This window comes from Citrus sinensis, chromosome 3 (assembly GCF_022201045.2).
Source record: "Citrus sinensis cultivar Valencia sweet orange chromosome 3, DVS_A1.0, whole genome shotgun sequence".
Classification (NCBI taxonomy): Eukaryota; Viridiplantae; Streptophyta; class Magnoliopsida; order Sapindales; family Rutaceae; genus Citrus; species Citrus sinensis.
Window position 1 is genome coordinate 7,016,709 of NC_068558.1, and position 13,340 is coordinate 7,030,048.

General features: G+C 34.5%; 3 protein-coding genes across 10 annotated transcripts; 1 reads left to right on the forward strand and 2 right to left on the reverse strand.

The window, feature by feature from the left end:
* Window positions 1-305: 305 nt before the first annotated feature.
* On the reverse strand, window positions 306-2,100 carry LOC102617082 (60S ribosomal protein L24). The gene is made up of 5 exons (XM_006477353.4): window positions 1,949-2,100; window positions 1,468-1,543; window positions 1,208-1,309; window positions 865-1,013; window positions 306-771 (listed from the first exon to the last, which is right to left on the reverse strand). The coding sequence occupies exons 1-5, from the start codon at window positions 1,957-1,959 to the stop codon at window positions 618-620; spliced, it is 492 nt and encodes a 163-aa protein (XP_006477416.1). The 5' UTR covers window positions 1,960-2,100; the 3' UTR covers window positions 306-617.
* A 2,803-nt stretch (window positions 2,101-4,903) lies between these two features.
* Window positions 4,904-7,989, reverse strand: LOC102617383 (replication factor C subunit 2). The gene is made up of 7 exons (XM_006477354.4): window positions 7,697-7,989; window positions 7,045-7,151; window positions 6,844-6,945; window positions 6,368-6,563; window positions 5,683-5,811; window positions 5,407-5,601; window positions 4,904-5,310 (listed from the first exon to the last, which is right to left on the reverse strand). The coding sequence occupies exons 1-7, from the start codon at window positions 7,850-7,852 to the stop codon at window positions 5,200-5,202; spliced, it is 996 nt and encodes a 331-aa protein (XP_006477417.2). The 5' UTR covers window positions 7,853-7,989; the 3' UTR covers window positions 4,904-5,199.
* A 483-nt stretch (window positions 7,990-8,472) lies between these two features.
* LOC102617680 (E3 ubiquitin-protein ligase At1g12760-like) lies at window positions 8,473-12,775 on the forward strand. 8 transcript variants are annotated; one of them, XM_015529886.3, is made up of 6 exons: window positions 8,480-9,235; window positions 9,423-9,437; window positions 9,935-10,054; window positions 10,143-10,275; window positions 11,764-11,931; window positions 12,184-12,775. In XM_015529886.3, exons 1-6 carry the CDS (start codon window positions 8,688-8,690, stop codon window positions 12,358-12,360), a joined length of 1,161 nt encoding a protein of 386 aa, XP_015385372.2. In that variant the 5' UTR covers window positions 8,480-8,687; the 3' UTR covers window positions 12,361-12,775. The 8 variants fall into 8 exon arrangements, with proteins under 8 accessions (XP_052293566.1, XP_015385372.2, XP_006477418.2 ...); XM_006477355.4 differs by having other exon boundaries at window positions 8,481-9,235; window positions 9,932-10,054; XM_006477356.4 differs by having other exon boundaries at window positions 8,486-9,235; window positions 9,932-10,054; window positions 11,767-11,931.
* Window positions 12,776-13,340: the final 565 nt, after the last annotated feature.

Below are 13,340 nucleotides of genomic sequence, written 5' to 3' on the forward strand. Positions count from 1 at the left end.
TTATGTTTAATAAGCCATTGTGAATTGGCAGGTACCTCGCTCTCATTTGCTTTCCATTTCAGCAATTTGTATACAATCAAATTTAGAGCAAAGTTAACTGATTCAATCTTTGAAAAAAATGAACCGATTCAACATAAATTTTGTGATAATATGGGCAATGTGCGAGACCATATTTCTATTTCTGCGATTGAAAGCTCGGGTAAAAGTTCATAGAACGGGGCAATTTGTAATCTCTTGGTACACATAGTTAAAAACCAGAAGCAACGGGTTTTTCAGTTACTGAAAGAAGTATAATATCAACCAGATGAAAAAAATATTCCTTCTGTAATTGATCAATGCACAAAACTGAAAGCAATGAATAAGCAGACTGGCATAAAACAAGAAAACACAAAAACAAAAAACTACCATTAGGCTACTACTCAAACAGCCAACAGAATATGATTTGGAAAACTAAGATTTAAGTGAACAGAAGTTTATTTGGACCCGCAAAACAAAATTTTGAAGAAACATGCGAACAGATCTGCCCTCAAGTATTGACCAATCCATTCACAAAATATGGAATAAATATATTAATTGTTTAAGATAGTAGTCAGGAAGAAATGAAGAGACGAAGCACTTCACCGTTTTCCACCACCACCACCAAGCTTGGGGCCCTTCGGAGCGGCACCCTTGGGCATGCTACCCTTGCTTTGAGTCTTTGACTTGGATGTCACCTCAGCTTTCTTGGCCCTCTTTTCATCTTTGGTCTTCTTGATCCTCTCCTTAATTTCACTGACCACCACAAAATATCAGTCAACAGACAACAAGGTGGAAATTCATTTGAAACCCAATTGATATAACATAACAGATGGAAAATAACCCTACCGAAGTGCAGCCTCACGAGCAGCATCTCGAACTTCAGGCTTTTCAGTCCTCCTCTTCTGTATGACTTCCAAGGTTGCACCGACAATAGACCTTGAATATGGCTTCTTTGTGGAGCGGCGCTTCTTCTTTACAGCCTCAGCAGCAATATCCTATAGATAGAAAACAAATTATATAAACAGATAGCATCTAATCTAAAATATGCATGGGACGGAATCTAAAGATCCTGGTTCTGAAGGAAAATTTTGTTCTTTGTAATGACAACAAGAAAAAATCAATCATGTATGTGAAGGGACATTCAATGCAAGAAAATACACAGAAAGGGAAATTCAGCCCAAGAAAATACCTTCTTGTGTTGTTTCCTGTACATGGAAGTCCATGTAAGCTTTGATGGCTTCAAGCGGTTGTGGAAGTACCTCTTGCATTTTGAATTGGCAAAGAGGAAAACCTTCACCCACAACCAAGGGAGCATAAGTAACAAATTATCAAAACAGTAAACCGCTACTTCACATAAATTAGGAGTTATTCACTTAAAGGCAATTAATAGAAATGAGAATGAGATTCCTTCACTACAAAGATTTAAAAACAAAAATGAAAAACAACCACCTGGGAATCAGAGCGAATGAATCTGATACCCTTGCCAGGATAAATCTTGGCACCGCTAAAGCGGCACAGTTCAGTCCTATTACAACAAAACAATAAATGGATTACTTCTCTCTGTTATAATGAAGATAAAGTGTAAATAAATGAAACTTAGCCACAAATCAAAATATTAATGTACTGGTTCAACTCCTACAAAACCTCGGTCAAACATGTAACATTATAACAAAACAAGTCTACCATTACACATTGTCGACATCAAAGTTTCTTTTGCCTGAACTAGAGCTTTTTGTTACATATAGTTACAGATGTTAAGTCATGCTTTTGAGATCAAGTGCATAAAATAACTAAAACATTAAATATATATACAGACCAAAAAACAGGGGTTTAAAGGCTTGATAAGACAAATACAAGATATGAACAGACAGTAAAGCACGGAATTATTCAAACGAAACAGACACGCAGAGAGAGAGAGAGAGAGACGCACTTGAGAACCATGGTTTCTGATGTCGATTGCGCGGCACAGCTACCTCAGAAACCCTAAAACCCAAGCATCCACAATATAAAGTCTATGGCTGCAGCATGTAGGTTAAAATTTTTCAGAGCTTTGATAAGTGGGCTGGAATGCCGACTCCAAAGGGGCCTGGAGAGTTTGTGGGCCGAAGACATCTGGCCTGATTAATAATCTGCCGGCTTTATTAGAAAGCAAATATCCATCAATCATTAAGTTTCACCCTTATCAAACTAAATGACTATAATACCCCTATGACATCATCAATTTTCATGGCGGTTAATGAAGAGTAGATATCTGATCAATTTAGTAAACTTCAGGTGACCGCTACAAAAGAAAAAAAAGTGTTATATATTTTTAATTAAATGTTAAACTTCAATGGTCGGTCGATATTTATTCTAAAAATAGTTGAGACATAAAAAATAAAAAATAATCTTTCATGACAAAAAATATTGTAGTCTATCATGTAACTAGAAATTTACCCACATCATCAATAGAATATTTTTACAAGTGATAATAAGCTTACAAATTTGGTGATGCATCGTCAATAATTTATTCTCATGTGTTCAGTAATAACTAACTTGATTATCATATCATTAATGTGTTAAATATTAATACAAATACCATATCATTTGAATATCCCAATTTTATAAGAATATCATTATTATATTATAATTTTTTAAAAATATCTTAGATGCTCTCTATATGGTGTACACATAATGTGATACTTCTAAATTATATTCAATTGAGCATATAAATTATTAAAATCTAAAGGAAGATGGTATACATATCTCAGCAGAAGACATGGCTTTCTCGTTATAATATATGTTTTATAATTATTTTAGATGTTAATTTCATAATTAAGGGTGGCATAGCTGCTTCGGACTTATATTCTGTGAGCAATATTCATATTTCCTGAAATAACACTTTTTTCACTCCTTTGATTCATACTTTAAGCACGACTACTATAATATATACTTCTTTGACCATTTTAAGACAGATGAACCTTAAGAAGATTATCACTTACTCTTTAGTAGCTCATATGAATATAATGACTATTGGTATGTTTAGTCTAAATATCCAGGGAATTGGAGATAGCATTTTGGTGTGTAATGCCAGTCAAAGTATCGAACCACTCTATCAAGATGACATATCATAATCATTTCGTAGTTGACTAGCACTAGTGGCAAAGGCAGTTTAGCCAAAACAGTACTAGGCAGCCCCCAAACTGAAGAACGAAAACAAAAACCTTTTGATTCACTCCCCATTCTCTCTTAAATAAAGCTCGGCCTTCGAGTCCTGGTCAAGGTTGGCTGGGTCTAAATATGAATTCTAATTGTTATAGGATATCTCTATATTAATAACATGTACAAATCTTAAATCGTACCATCTCTCTCTCAATAAAATAAGATAAAAAAGCACTATTCTTTAGAATTAATTAGGGGGTAGGGGAATTAAAATGAATTTCATGTTCCCCTATTACTAAAGCAGCTTTGTGATAATGGAACCAACCAACAAAAAGCATTAAGGTTGCAAAAATCAATGCTCCAATGAGAGACCTATTAGAGTTCATAAATTGTTGAAGAAAAAAGAGGATGTTTCTTTGTCCCTTCCAAGTAATTGAAAAAAAAAAGTTAACATATTCAAAATAATTACATATTTGCAAAATACAGTCTCAATTCATTCTATTTCGAATAACTCATGTCCTTTATTTAAAATAAAAGGCGTTTCTAGTTATGTCCGTGTTTGAAATAACTTAAATTTATTCTTATTGTTATATCTCTAAAGTAAATAAATTTAAATGAGAAACTATTGAACTCAATCACTTGTTATTGTTACTCCCTTCCTCTTGATCACTGAAGATATTTAAAGGCAAAATTGGCATAATTATTACAATGAGGATTGAGCCACCAAGAGAGATTTTCCTCCATTTGCCCTTTACTCTCCATCAATGCCTCAAATATGTTGAGAAGCCCTCAAAGAAAAGAAGATACAGAGACTTGCATGCATCCGATTTCTTTGCTAGAAACACATTATAGCGACACTAATGGTGTGTTTATTAAAATGAAATCAAAATGAACAAGAATGAGAATGAGATGAAATAAGAATCAAAATAATTTGTTTACTTAAATTATAAGAATTGCATTAGGAATGAATTAGATTGTTACAAATTACTAAAAAGTTCTTAATAATAACAACAATAATTTTAATTAAAACAACAACAACAACAACAATAATAATAAAAATAAATTTTAATAATGATAATATTAATAAAAATATTAATATTAATATTAATGAATTAGATTGTTACAAATTACTAAAAAGTCCTTAATAATAACGACAATAATTTTAATTAAAACAATAATAATAAAATTTAATAATGATAATATTAATAAAAATAATAATAACAATAGTTAATAATACTTAAATTAATAAACTTAATATATTTTAATAATATTAATGACAATAATAAAAAATAATTAAATTAATAAATTTTAACAACATTAATATTAATAAAATACTAAAATAAATAATTTTGAATGAAATAATATTAAAATAATGATACTAACACCATCATCATCATCATTATTATTAGTGTAATAATAATAATATATTACTATTTAAGGGGGTATTTTGAAAATATTAAAATGTAAATGAGGACAAAATTAGAAGCTTAGGAAATGAGAGACTCATTCAGTTATTTCCAACCCTCCCATAGGAATCAATCTCCCACTCCCCACTCTCAAATTGTGATGGATCCCATAATTTCGATTCTGATTTCCGCCTCCATTTTGCAAATCAAATGCTGTCAATAATTCTAATTCTCTAATATAAAAAGTAAACATACTATAAGTTCCAACTACCCCGAACGAAACCTAAGTCAATTGCACATCTTTGGAAACCGAATTCAAATTACTAAAACTTCACAACTGTGGCAATTCAGTCCGGCAGACAGTTTAAATTTCATTAATCTGAGTAACAGTGCAATGTGAATTATAACAAAAAAGCCCCCTCGACCTCAGAGATCACTTAAAATGCTCTGGATATAACTTACAAAAGCAGTATAGTTACATGCCAAATAAATTCCCTAAAACCAGCTCAGATTTTTTCAAAGCAGAAAATACATCTGGAGATCAAGCCCATAGGGATGTTTACATAGAAAACCCATTGATTCTCAACATTACAAAAGCCTGATAATAGTGGGTTCTACTTGCAGTTGCAACTACTTATACTGCTTTAGCTGTTTCACGAACTATAGAAAGCTTAGCTAGGAGACCACATAGCTGTAGATATGAGCCAACTCCATCACAGATTCTCATATGGGCAAACCCAGCTTCCTGCAAGCTCACATGAAAGAACAATTAAGAATGTGGCAAAAAAGGATGCTTTAGAGAATGGTAGATTATTCTAATTGTGTTGTAAGATATTTGTACCTTCATAAATTCCAATTTCAGGTGCTCAGCCATTTCGTAATTCTTAATGATTCGGAAAAGGGTTGTGATAATATCGGTAGGGGAGTAACCCAAATCATAGAGCTGCTTTAGACCAGAACAAGCATCATCAAATTTCCCCTCAAGCACATTGCGGACCATATTCTTCACATGCAATGGATGAGGCTGGTCACAGACCTACAAAACGAATTTACCATATTATTAAGTTCCTTTGATAACATATTTATTATAAAATCATGGGGTTTTCAAAATTCTAACCTTGAAAACATTTTCTTGGTTAACAAACCGAAAACCACTGTATGTAGCTTGCAAGTTGTTCAATGCCTGCCTCATATCACCGTCAGCGGTGAAAATAATTGCTTCAAGACCTTCAGGTACATAAGGAACCTTCAATTTACAAAGACCGGTCCATTGTTATCAAATATCAACACTTAAATGTTCCATGGACTAAGGTAAAATTTCTAATTTCTAACAAAGTTACTTCTTTGAAATATAAATTGAACAAGAAGAAACCCTGCAATGCACATTCTCCCATTTGAACATCATCCAGTCTCAGTTAATAACATGTCACATGAGGAGCTCAAAATTTACAGAAGTTTCAATGCTTTGTCCATTGTCAAGAAATGTGGTCTCCAGCCCAAAGGTTTTTTGGCCTTTTTACCCATTACTAGTAGTAACAAAACATGTCTTTCTAAGTTGAAAAGGCAAACAGATGCAGTTTCTTGATTAAAATGAATACTGAATTTGTCACAGACACTAATAGCTGCAAGGGATTTATGTTCCTAATCCCAACAATCGAGTTAAAAGCATAACACTATGTCAACAAGAATGAACCTATATCACTATATCAGAATACTAGCTGTTCTGAGCTTTTAAAAAGATTAACACTTGCGCTAATATATGTGGATTAGGAAATGTCATCACAAATGGAAGAAATCAGTACCTTTTCTTCTTGAACCACCACCATGAGGCGGCTAAGTATCTCTTCGTCAGATAATCTCGAAAATCGAACAATGGCACATCTACTCTGAATAGGCTCGATAATTTTAGAAGATATATTGCAGGCAAGAGCAAACCGAGTGGAGTTTGAATAAATTTCCATTGTACGCCTCAGTGCTTGTTGTGCACCAGCTGTCATGCTAAATTCAGTCGAATATGCAGCCAAAATAGGGACAGAATATTAAATGAATAAGCTGTAAACAAAAATAATGTTAAAAAATAAAAATTCTCAAAATCCAATCATGTTCCTGAGGCAAAAACAGTAGAATTTAACTTTTGCTGATATTTAATTTTCAACTTTGTACCAAAAGGTTTAAAATATACTAATTAATGAAATCTTGCCTGTGTGCTAGAGCGAACAAAATCTTTAAAATAAAAGTTAGGCCATCAACATCGAAAGCCATAGCTATCAGCGCTTACCTATCAGCCTCATCAAGAACTACTACTTTGTGTTTTCCTGGAGGCAGCGTTACTTTTTTCTGGGCAAACATCTTAATTTTGTTTCTGACAACATCTATACCCCTGTACAAGAAAATGAGAGCAATTACAAACATGAGGAATGCAGTAAGTAATACAGAAACATCTTAATTCCGTAAAGATAATTCTCCAATATTTACCAACCTGTCATCCGATGCATTAAGCTCCATTACAGCCTCCCTATAATTTGGTCCCAGCAGCTCATGTGCAAGAGCCAAAATACTTGTTGTTTTACCGGTTCCAGGTGGACCCTGAAAAAGTTTTGAGGCAAATTAAGCAGATAAACTAAAAAAAAAATGTTTTCTGTATTTGGAAATCAAGAAAAACTATAGACTCAACAAAACTGAAAAATTCTTACCAGACTATTAACCTCAGTTAAGCTCAAGTACAATACAACTTGTTAATAAATATAGTACCATGAAAATCAAAAGCATCAGTTACTTCTTTCCTTGCATTTCAACCACTGTAAATAAATGAAACTAGAAACTGTCTTCCAATGATACAAAACTCAATTTCCAAAATCTCACATTACCACATACAGCATAAATAGTTAAATACTATTCGTATTACACTTCAATTCTTGATAAAGTACTCAATTTTATCCGCTCTAAACTCATATTAGGGTTTGATATATTAATTTTAAAAAATCACAGAAATACAATTTCACCAAAAACCCATTCCAAATAGAATCAATATTAAATAAAAAAAGAAAGAAAGAAAACTCATGGCTCAAGAAACAAAGTGATTTAACAAGGCAAGAAGGAAAGGTAACAAAGAAAAGTAAAAGGAAACGTACAGCCAGGATTAGATTTGGCATGTTTCCGTCGCGAGCGATGATACCCAGCCTAGCGACGGCATCTAAGTTGCCGACGATGTCGCATACCTTGGTCGGCCGGTACTTCTCAACCCACGGGATATCGTAGGCGCTGCTGCTCGATGAAGACGAAGCCATTGTTTTCTCCAATAAAAGTTTTGAAACCCTCGCACCCTCTTGCAAAATGGAGGGAAATTGGGACTGTTTCAATCCTCAAAGGCTACCCCCCTCTTTGCTCTCCTCAATTTTGTGTTTTTTTTTTTACTTCTCTTTCTCTTTGAGGGTCTGCAATATGAAGAAATAGCAAAGAGTCACATTCTTGCTTGTATATTTGTTTAAATACCCCTTCTCTACTTATTTGATTAAAATTCAGATTTACCAATGAGCCGATTTTGCTTATTTATACTTTGAGAACATTGTATTTATTACGCTGTATAAAAAAAAATAAAATTACGTAGTCTAGTGTTTGTTTGCTGAGTGATCATTTTATTATAAAATTAATGATATAAAATATTTATTTTAATTATAAATTAATATATATATAATAAAAAATAAAATTTATAAAATATTTAATTAATTCTCTTTAAAATTAATTATAATATAATATTATAAGATAAACTAAACACACTCCCACAGTAGCATTATCATGGCGTGCCATATCGATTTTTACATTTTACTAACCGTAATTAGCGTACAAACTTTACCTGAGAAAAAACAAAACAAATCAATAAACGAATTTTTCATCCTCATCGACTCATCGTTTTATCCCAAGCCTTCCACACACGAACCGAAAGAAATAATTTTAATTTAAAAAGAGAGAGAGAGAGAGAGAGCAGGACCCCAAGCCCTAATACAATCAAATCAATCAGTAAAAAATTTCAGCCTAATTCCATACCATACCAATTGCTCCCAATTTTAAATTTAAATTTACCAAAAATTCCAAAATTCCAAAATTCCTGAAATTGCTACCGCAATGTCTACATCGACAAACCAATCCACGGACGACATCGTCGACACGACGCCGTTTCTATCCTCTAACAGCTCCCACGACGACAGCACTCACAGTCAGAGCCGCCGATCCATCAGGAGACAGGGCCTCCGCGAGGCTGCCCGATTCCTTCGGCACGCCAGCAGCCGTCGCACGATGCGGGAGCCGTCGATGATGGTGCGGGAAACGGCGGCGGAGCAGTTAGAGGAGCGCCAGAGCGACTGGGCGTATTCGAAGCCCGTGGTGGTTCTCGACATTATCTGGAATCTGGCTTTCGTGGCGGTGGCCTTCTCGGTTATGGTATTGAGCCGAAATGAGCGGCCTAATATGCCGCTCGGGCTGTGGATTGTTGGGTACGCTATACAATGCGTTTTGCATATGGTTTGTGTGTGCGTTGAGTATAAACGGAGGAGGAGACGGAGAGTTTCGGCGTTTGGTGGGGCCGAGGAAGGGAATTTGAATTCGGGGACAACCAGAGGCGATTCGGGGGAGTATGTTTCTTTAGCAAATCAATTGGAGGAAGAGGGAACGAGGTATTTTAACTTTTCAAATTGTATGGGAGCACCTTTGATCAAGTTTATGGAATTTTGTTGGTTATCAGTTAATTAGTAGATTGGATTCAGGATCTTGTACTTATGTTGATCAAATGGATTGTACTTTTGGTTCTGTTTTGGTGTGTTTTCTTAATTTGATCTGAAGTTTTACTTTTCATTTTTACAGGAAAAACTTCTGGAGGTAAGTCACGAATGAAAATAGTTTGTTAGGGTGTTTTGCTTTGAGACTGTGCTGTGAAGTGATCAACTTATTGTCTTGGTTTTGAGAGGTTTTGATGTGGAAATATATGAGCATGACGCATATGCTCACTTCTTGTTTTCAGGTGTCCTGGGTACAATTTGAAATTATTGCTTAATTGGATTTGGCATCTGGCCTTTTTTTTCTCTGTCTCCTTAAGTAATGAGTGCTGTACAATATGAATTTCAAATTACTCTTTCCTTCGTTTTTAAGTTGTTTTTCATGAAGTGGAGATTATTAACTTCATTGTTTGGCAGAATTGAACTTGTACTTTAAATATCCTGTTTGCCTTGGTCATGAAACTATAAAGTGGCTCAACCTTCATGGAAGGTCATGACTGAGGGGAAAATTTAACCTGTTCCTTTAATAGGAAAGACTGTATGGATATGTCAGAGCATCAGTAACAATGCTCACTGATTTTGCTTTTATTCTCTCAGCAGTGTTGCAAAACATCTGGAGTCTGCAAACACAATGTTTTCATTCATCTGGTGGATCATTGGGTTCTACTGGGTATCTGCAGGTGGTCAAGCTTTGGCACGTGATTCTCCTCTGCTTTACTGGTTAGTCCTTATCTTTCTCCTTCTTAGTGCAGTTTCTAATGAGCGTTTCTTTATGGAATCCTAACTTCTGCAATGTGACTTGTTGCAGGCTTTGTATAATTTTCCTTGGGTTTGATGTATTCTTCGTCGTTTTTTGTGTCGCTCTTGCCTGTATAATTGGCATTGCTGTTTGCTGCTGCCTTCCATGTATTATTGCAATCTTATATGCTGTGGCAGACCAGGTAGCTTTCTTTTACTCCCATCATGTTATTCCTGTGGTATTTATACTGTTAACTTATAATATTAACAACTTTGTATCCCTCTATTTTTATGTGTGTGATTATGCATGTTCATTGGATTGTAGGCTCAAATATTTTCATCGGATTGTAGGCTCAAAAATACTGTCCGGACATTATAGTCTTCAATGACTCTCTCTTTCGCTCTTTCCATATGCATGTTCATTGGATTGTAGGCTCAAATATACTGTCCAAATATTATAATCTTCAATGTCTCTCTCTCTCTCACTCACTCACACTCTCTCTCCATATATAATTTGTGTTTATGCATGGAATTATGGCTCGAATGTGCAGCATACCGACCAGAATGCAGACCTGATGATTAATTGGGCACACGCCCACTAACTGGTCACTCTCACGAATGCCAATCCACTAGCTGAGCAGCTTGAATTAAATCAAATATTATAATAAATGCAAAATAGACTAGGACTCCTTGTAAATTTAGTTTTACCTGCCAAATCTTTTTTAGCTATTACTGTATGAGGTATATGTTTACTATTTAGGTTGTGCATGCTGGCATCCTCCCATTTTTTAGGCACGGGCTAATGGTTCATCTTTGAGGCTTTTCCTGTGAGTTTAGTCCACCTCACAATAGTGGAAATCCAAGCTTTCTTATAATTTCAAACTAACTTACTTCATAGGGCCTCTAATTTGTTTCTGATGTGCCTTTCTTGATTTTTCATGCTTAACTCTTTGTTTCATAGTTGATGTATGACGTGTTTTGACAAGAGCTAGATGAGGCAAATGATGTTGGATTGGGCATATAATATGTTGTGTTGAAGTTCTAATCGAGAGGAACAAGAGCCATAGCCAACTTGTTTGACGGGGCTTGTCAGTTTTTGGCCAAATATTAGTGCTTCAAAAGGCTGTTTGATGTCCCCCTCTTTTTTTTTTTAAAACAAAAAATTGGGAAACTTGTTGGAACTTTATCTTCTTTTTTTTTGGGGGGGGGGGGGGGGGGGTTTGGTTTAAGTGCTTTTTTTTTGGTTATTTTTATTTTAGCAAATAGAATTTGTGATGCAAGATAACTTGGGTTTACCTATACTGCTAAATTCACATTATTTACAGTTTAGGTATAAAAGAGAGTTAAAACCCTAGTATTGTCGATTTTTTATTACTATTAACAAAATATTCTTTTTGACGAGTTTTTTTCTTTTTTTTTTTAACCACTTTCTTTGTGCATCAATAGTGACTGGGAGCTTCCAAGCTTTTCAATTACTTTTGTTTCTTGATTGGTTTTTTACCATTCTACCTGTTCGTTTGATCTATTACCTCATGCCGATCATTGTTTGATATTTTGTACAGTCTTCACTTGGTTTGTATATTTTATTTTATGTAGTGTAATTGCCTTGTACATTTGTGTACATATAATTAATCTTTGTTTGTCTTTTTATTTTTCCTCGCCTTGATGCAACCTATTTGATCTGTTTAAAGCAGGAAGGAGCTTCCAAAGAAGATATTGAGCGGCTGTCAAAGTTCAAATTTCGAAGAATGGTGGATACTGAGAAACTCTCTGATGATGGACAAGGTTCTCAAGGAGGAATAATGACTGAATGTGGCACAGAAACACCGAATGAGCACGTGCTTTCAAATGAGGATGCAGTAAGTTTCAACCCTTTGGCCTTTCTCTTTCAATAGATTGGTGCCTTTATTCTTCTATATCTGCTTGTTATGATTAATTTCTTGAAGAAAGAAAAAATACATATATAATACTAGCTAGATACATGAATGTCACAGGCACAGATTTTATTTGTGTTTTTTTATTTGCAATAATTATAATTTTGTGGATTAACAAAAGCTCGTGCTGGGTCAATAACTTGTATTAAACTAATATTGTGCTGTGGTAACATGTAGGAGTGTTGCATCTGCCTCTCTGCTTATGATGATGGAGTTGAGCTAAGGGAGCTTCCTTGTGGTCATCATTTTCACTGTGCCTGTGTGGATAAGTGGTTATACATAAACGCTACCTGTCCTCTCTGCAAATACAACATTTTGAAGAGTAGTAGCAACCAAGATAGGGAGGAGGTGTAGAAGAATCTCAAATATTTGTGCCTGCCATTCATCCCATCATTGCTTGAGAAGTTTTTTACTGTTGTTTTTGCGGTAGTGGACCTAGTGGTTGTAGTTTCTGATGCTTGTGGTGGCAGTTGTGCTGTGTTTGCTTTTGCACTGGCTTTTCAGAAGAGTTGTTTGTGTATATTTACCTTGCACAGTGTCCGCAGCAGCACTCAGCCAAGGCATTGCTTTGACCTTTTATTTATGTTGTACGGATTTTAGGGTAAATGCTATAGACTTGTAATTTCCCTGTTGTAGAGGCTTCTGTGTGTCCCTATAGTTTCGCGGTGTAAAGTGTCTTTCCTTCATGACCCCTCATTAAACAAACTATTGTAAGCGTGATTACAAGCAAAGTATATAATGTTAATAAATCTTTCTTGCTCATTGAAAATCGATACAGTTGGTGGTGTAATAATTCAGGCTAGCAAAGTATATAATGTTAATAAATCTTTCTTGCTCATCGAAAATCGATGCAGTTGGTGGTGTAATAATGTAGGCTTCAATGATTTTCTATTCTTGGATGTTGTATGTTCAAGAAATTGCATTTCATTGTCTTATACTCTTTGTCAAGTCGTCTTGATTTGAGTAATGGATATTCTTCGTTGTTAACTAAGTCTTGATTTGACTAATGGATATTCTATATGGTTAATTAAGCAATGAAACGTAGCATATTTTTGTCTAATACAGCTGCTGAATAAAACAATACTAAGGTTTCTTAAAAGGGATCATTTGGTACCATTCGGTAGCCATGTTTAAAATACCTCAAATGTTTTTCTTCCAAATAATCATAAGCCTTTTGAATATATTCAACTTATATATATATATATCATGAAACTGAGGGTAAGTCCATTATTGCTATTTAGCAACGGCGAGGTGTTTTATTTATTTATTTTTTCGACAGAAACTACAACTTAAAAGATGCAATAATATAAAACTTGAAAAATAAAGAAATTTAA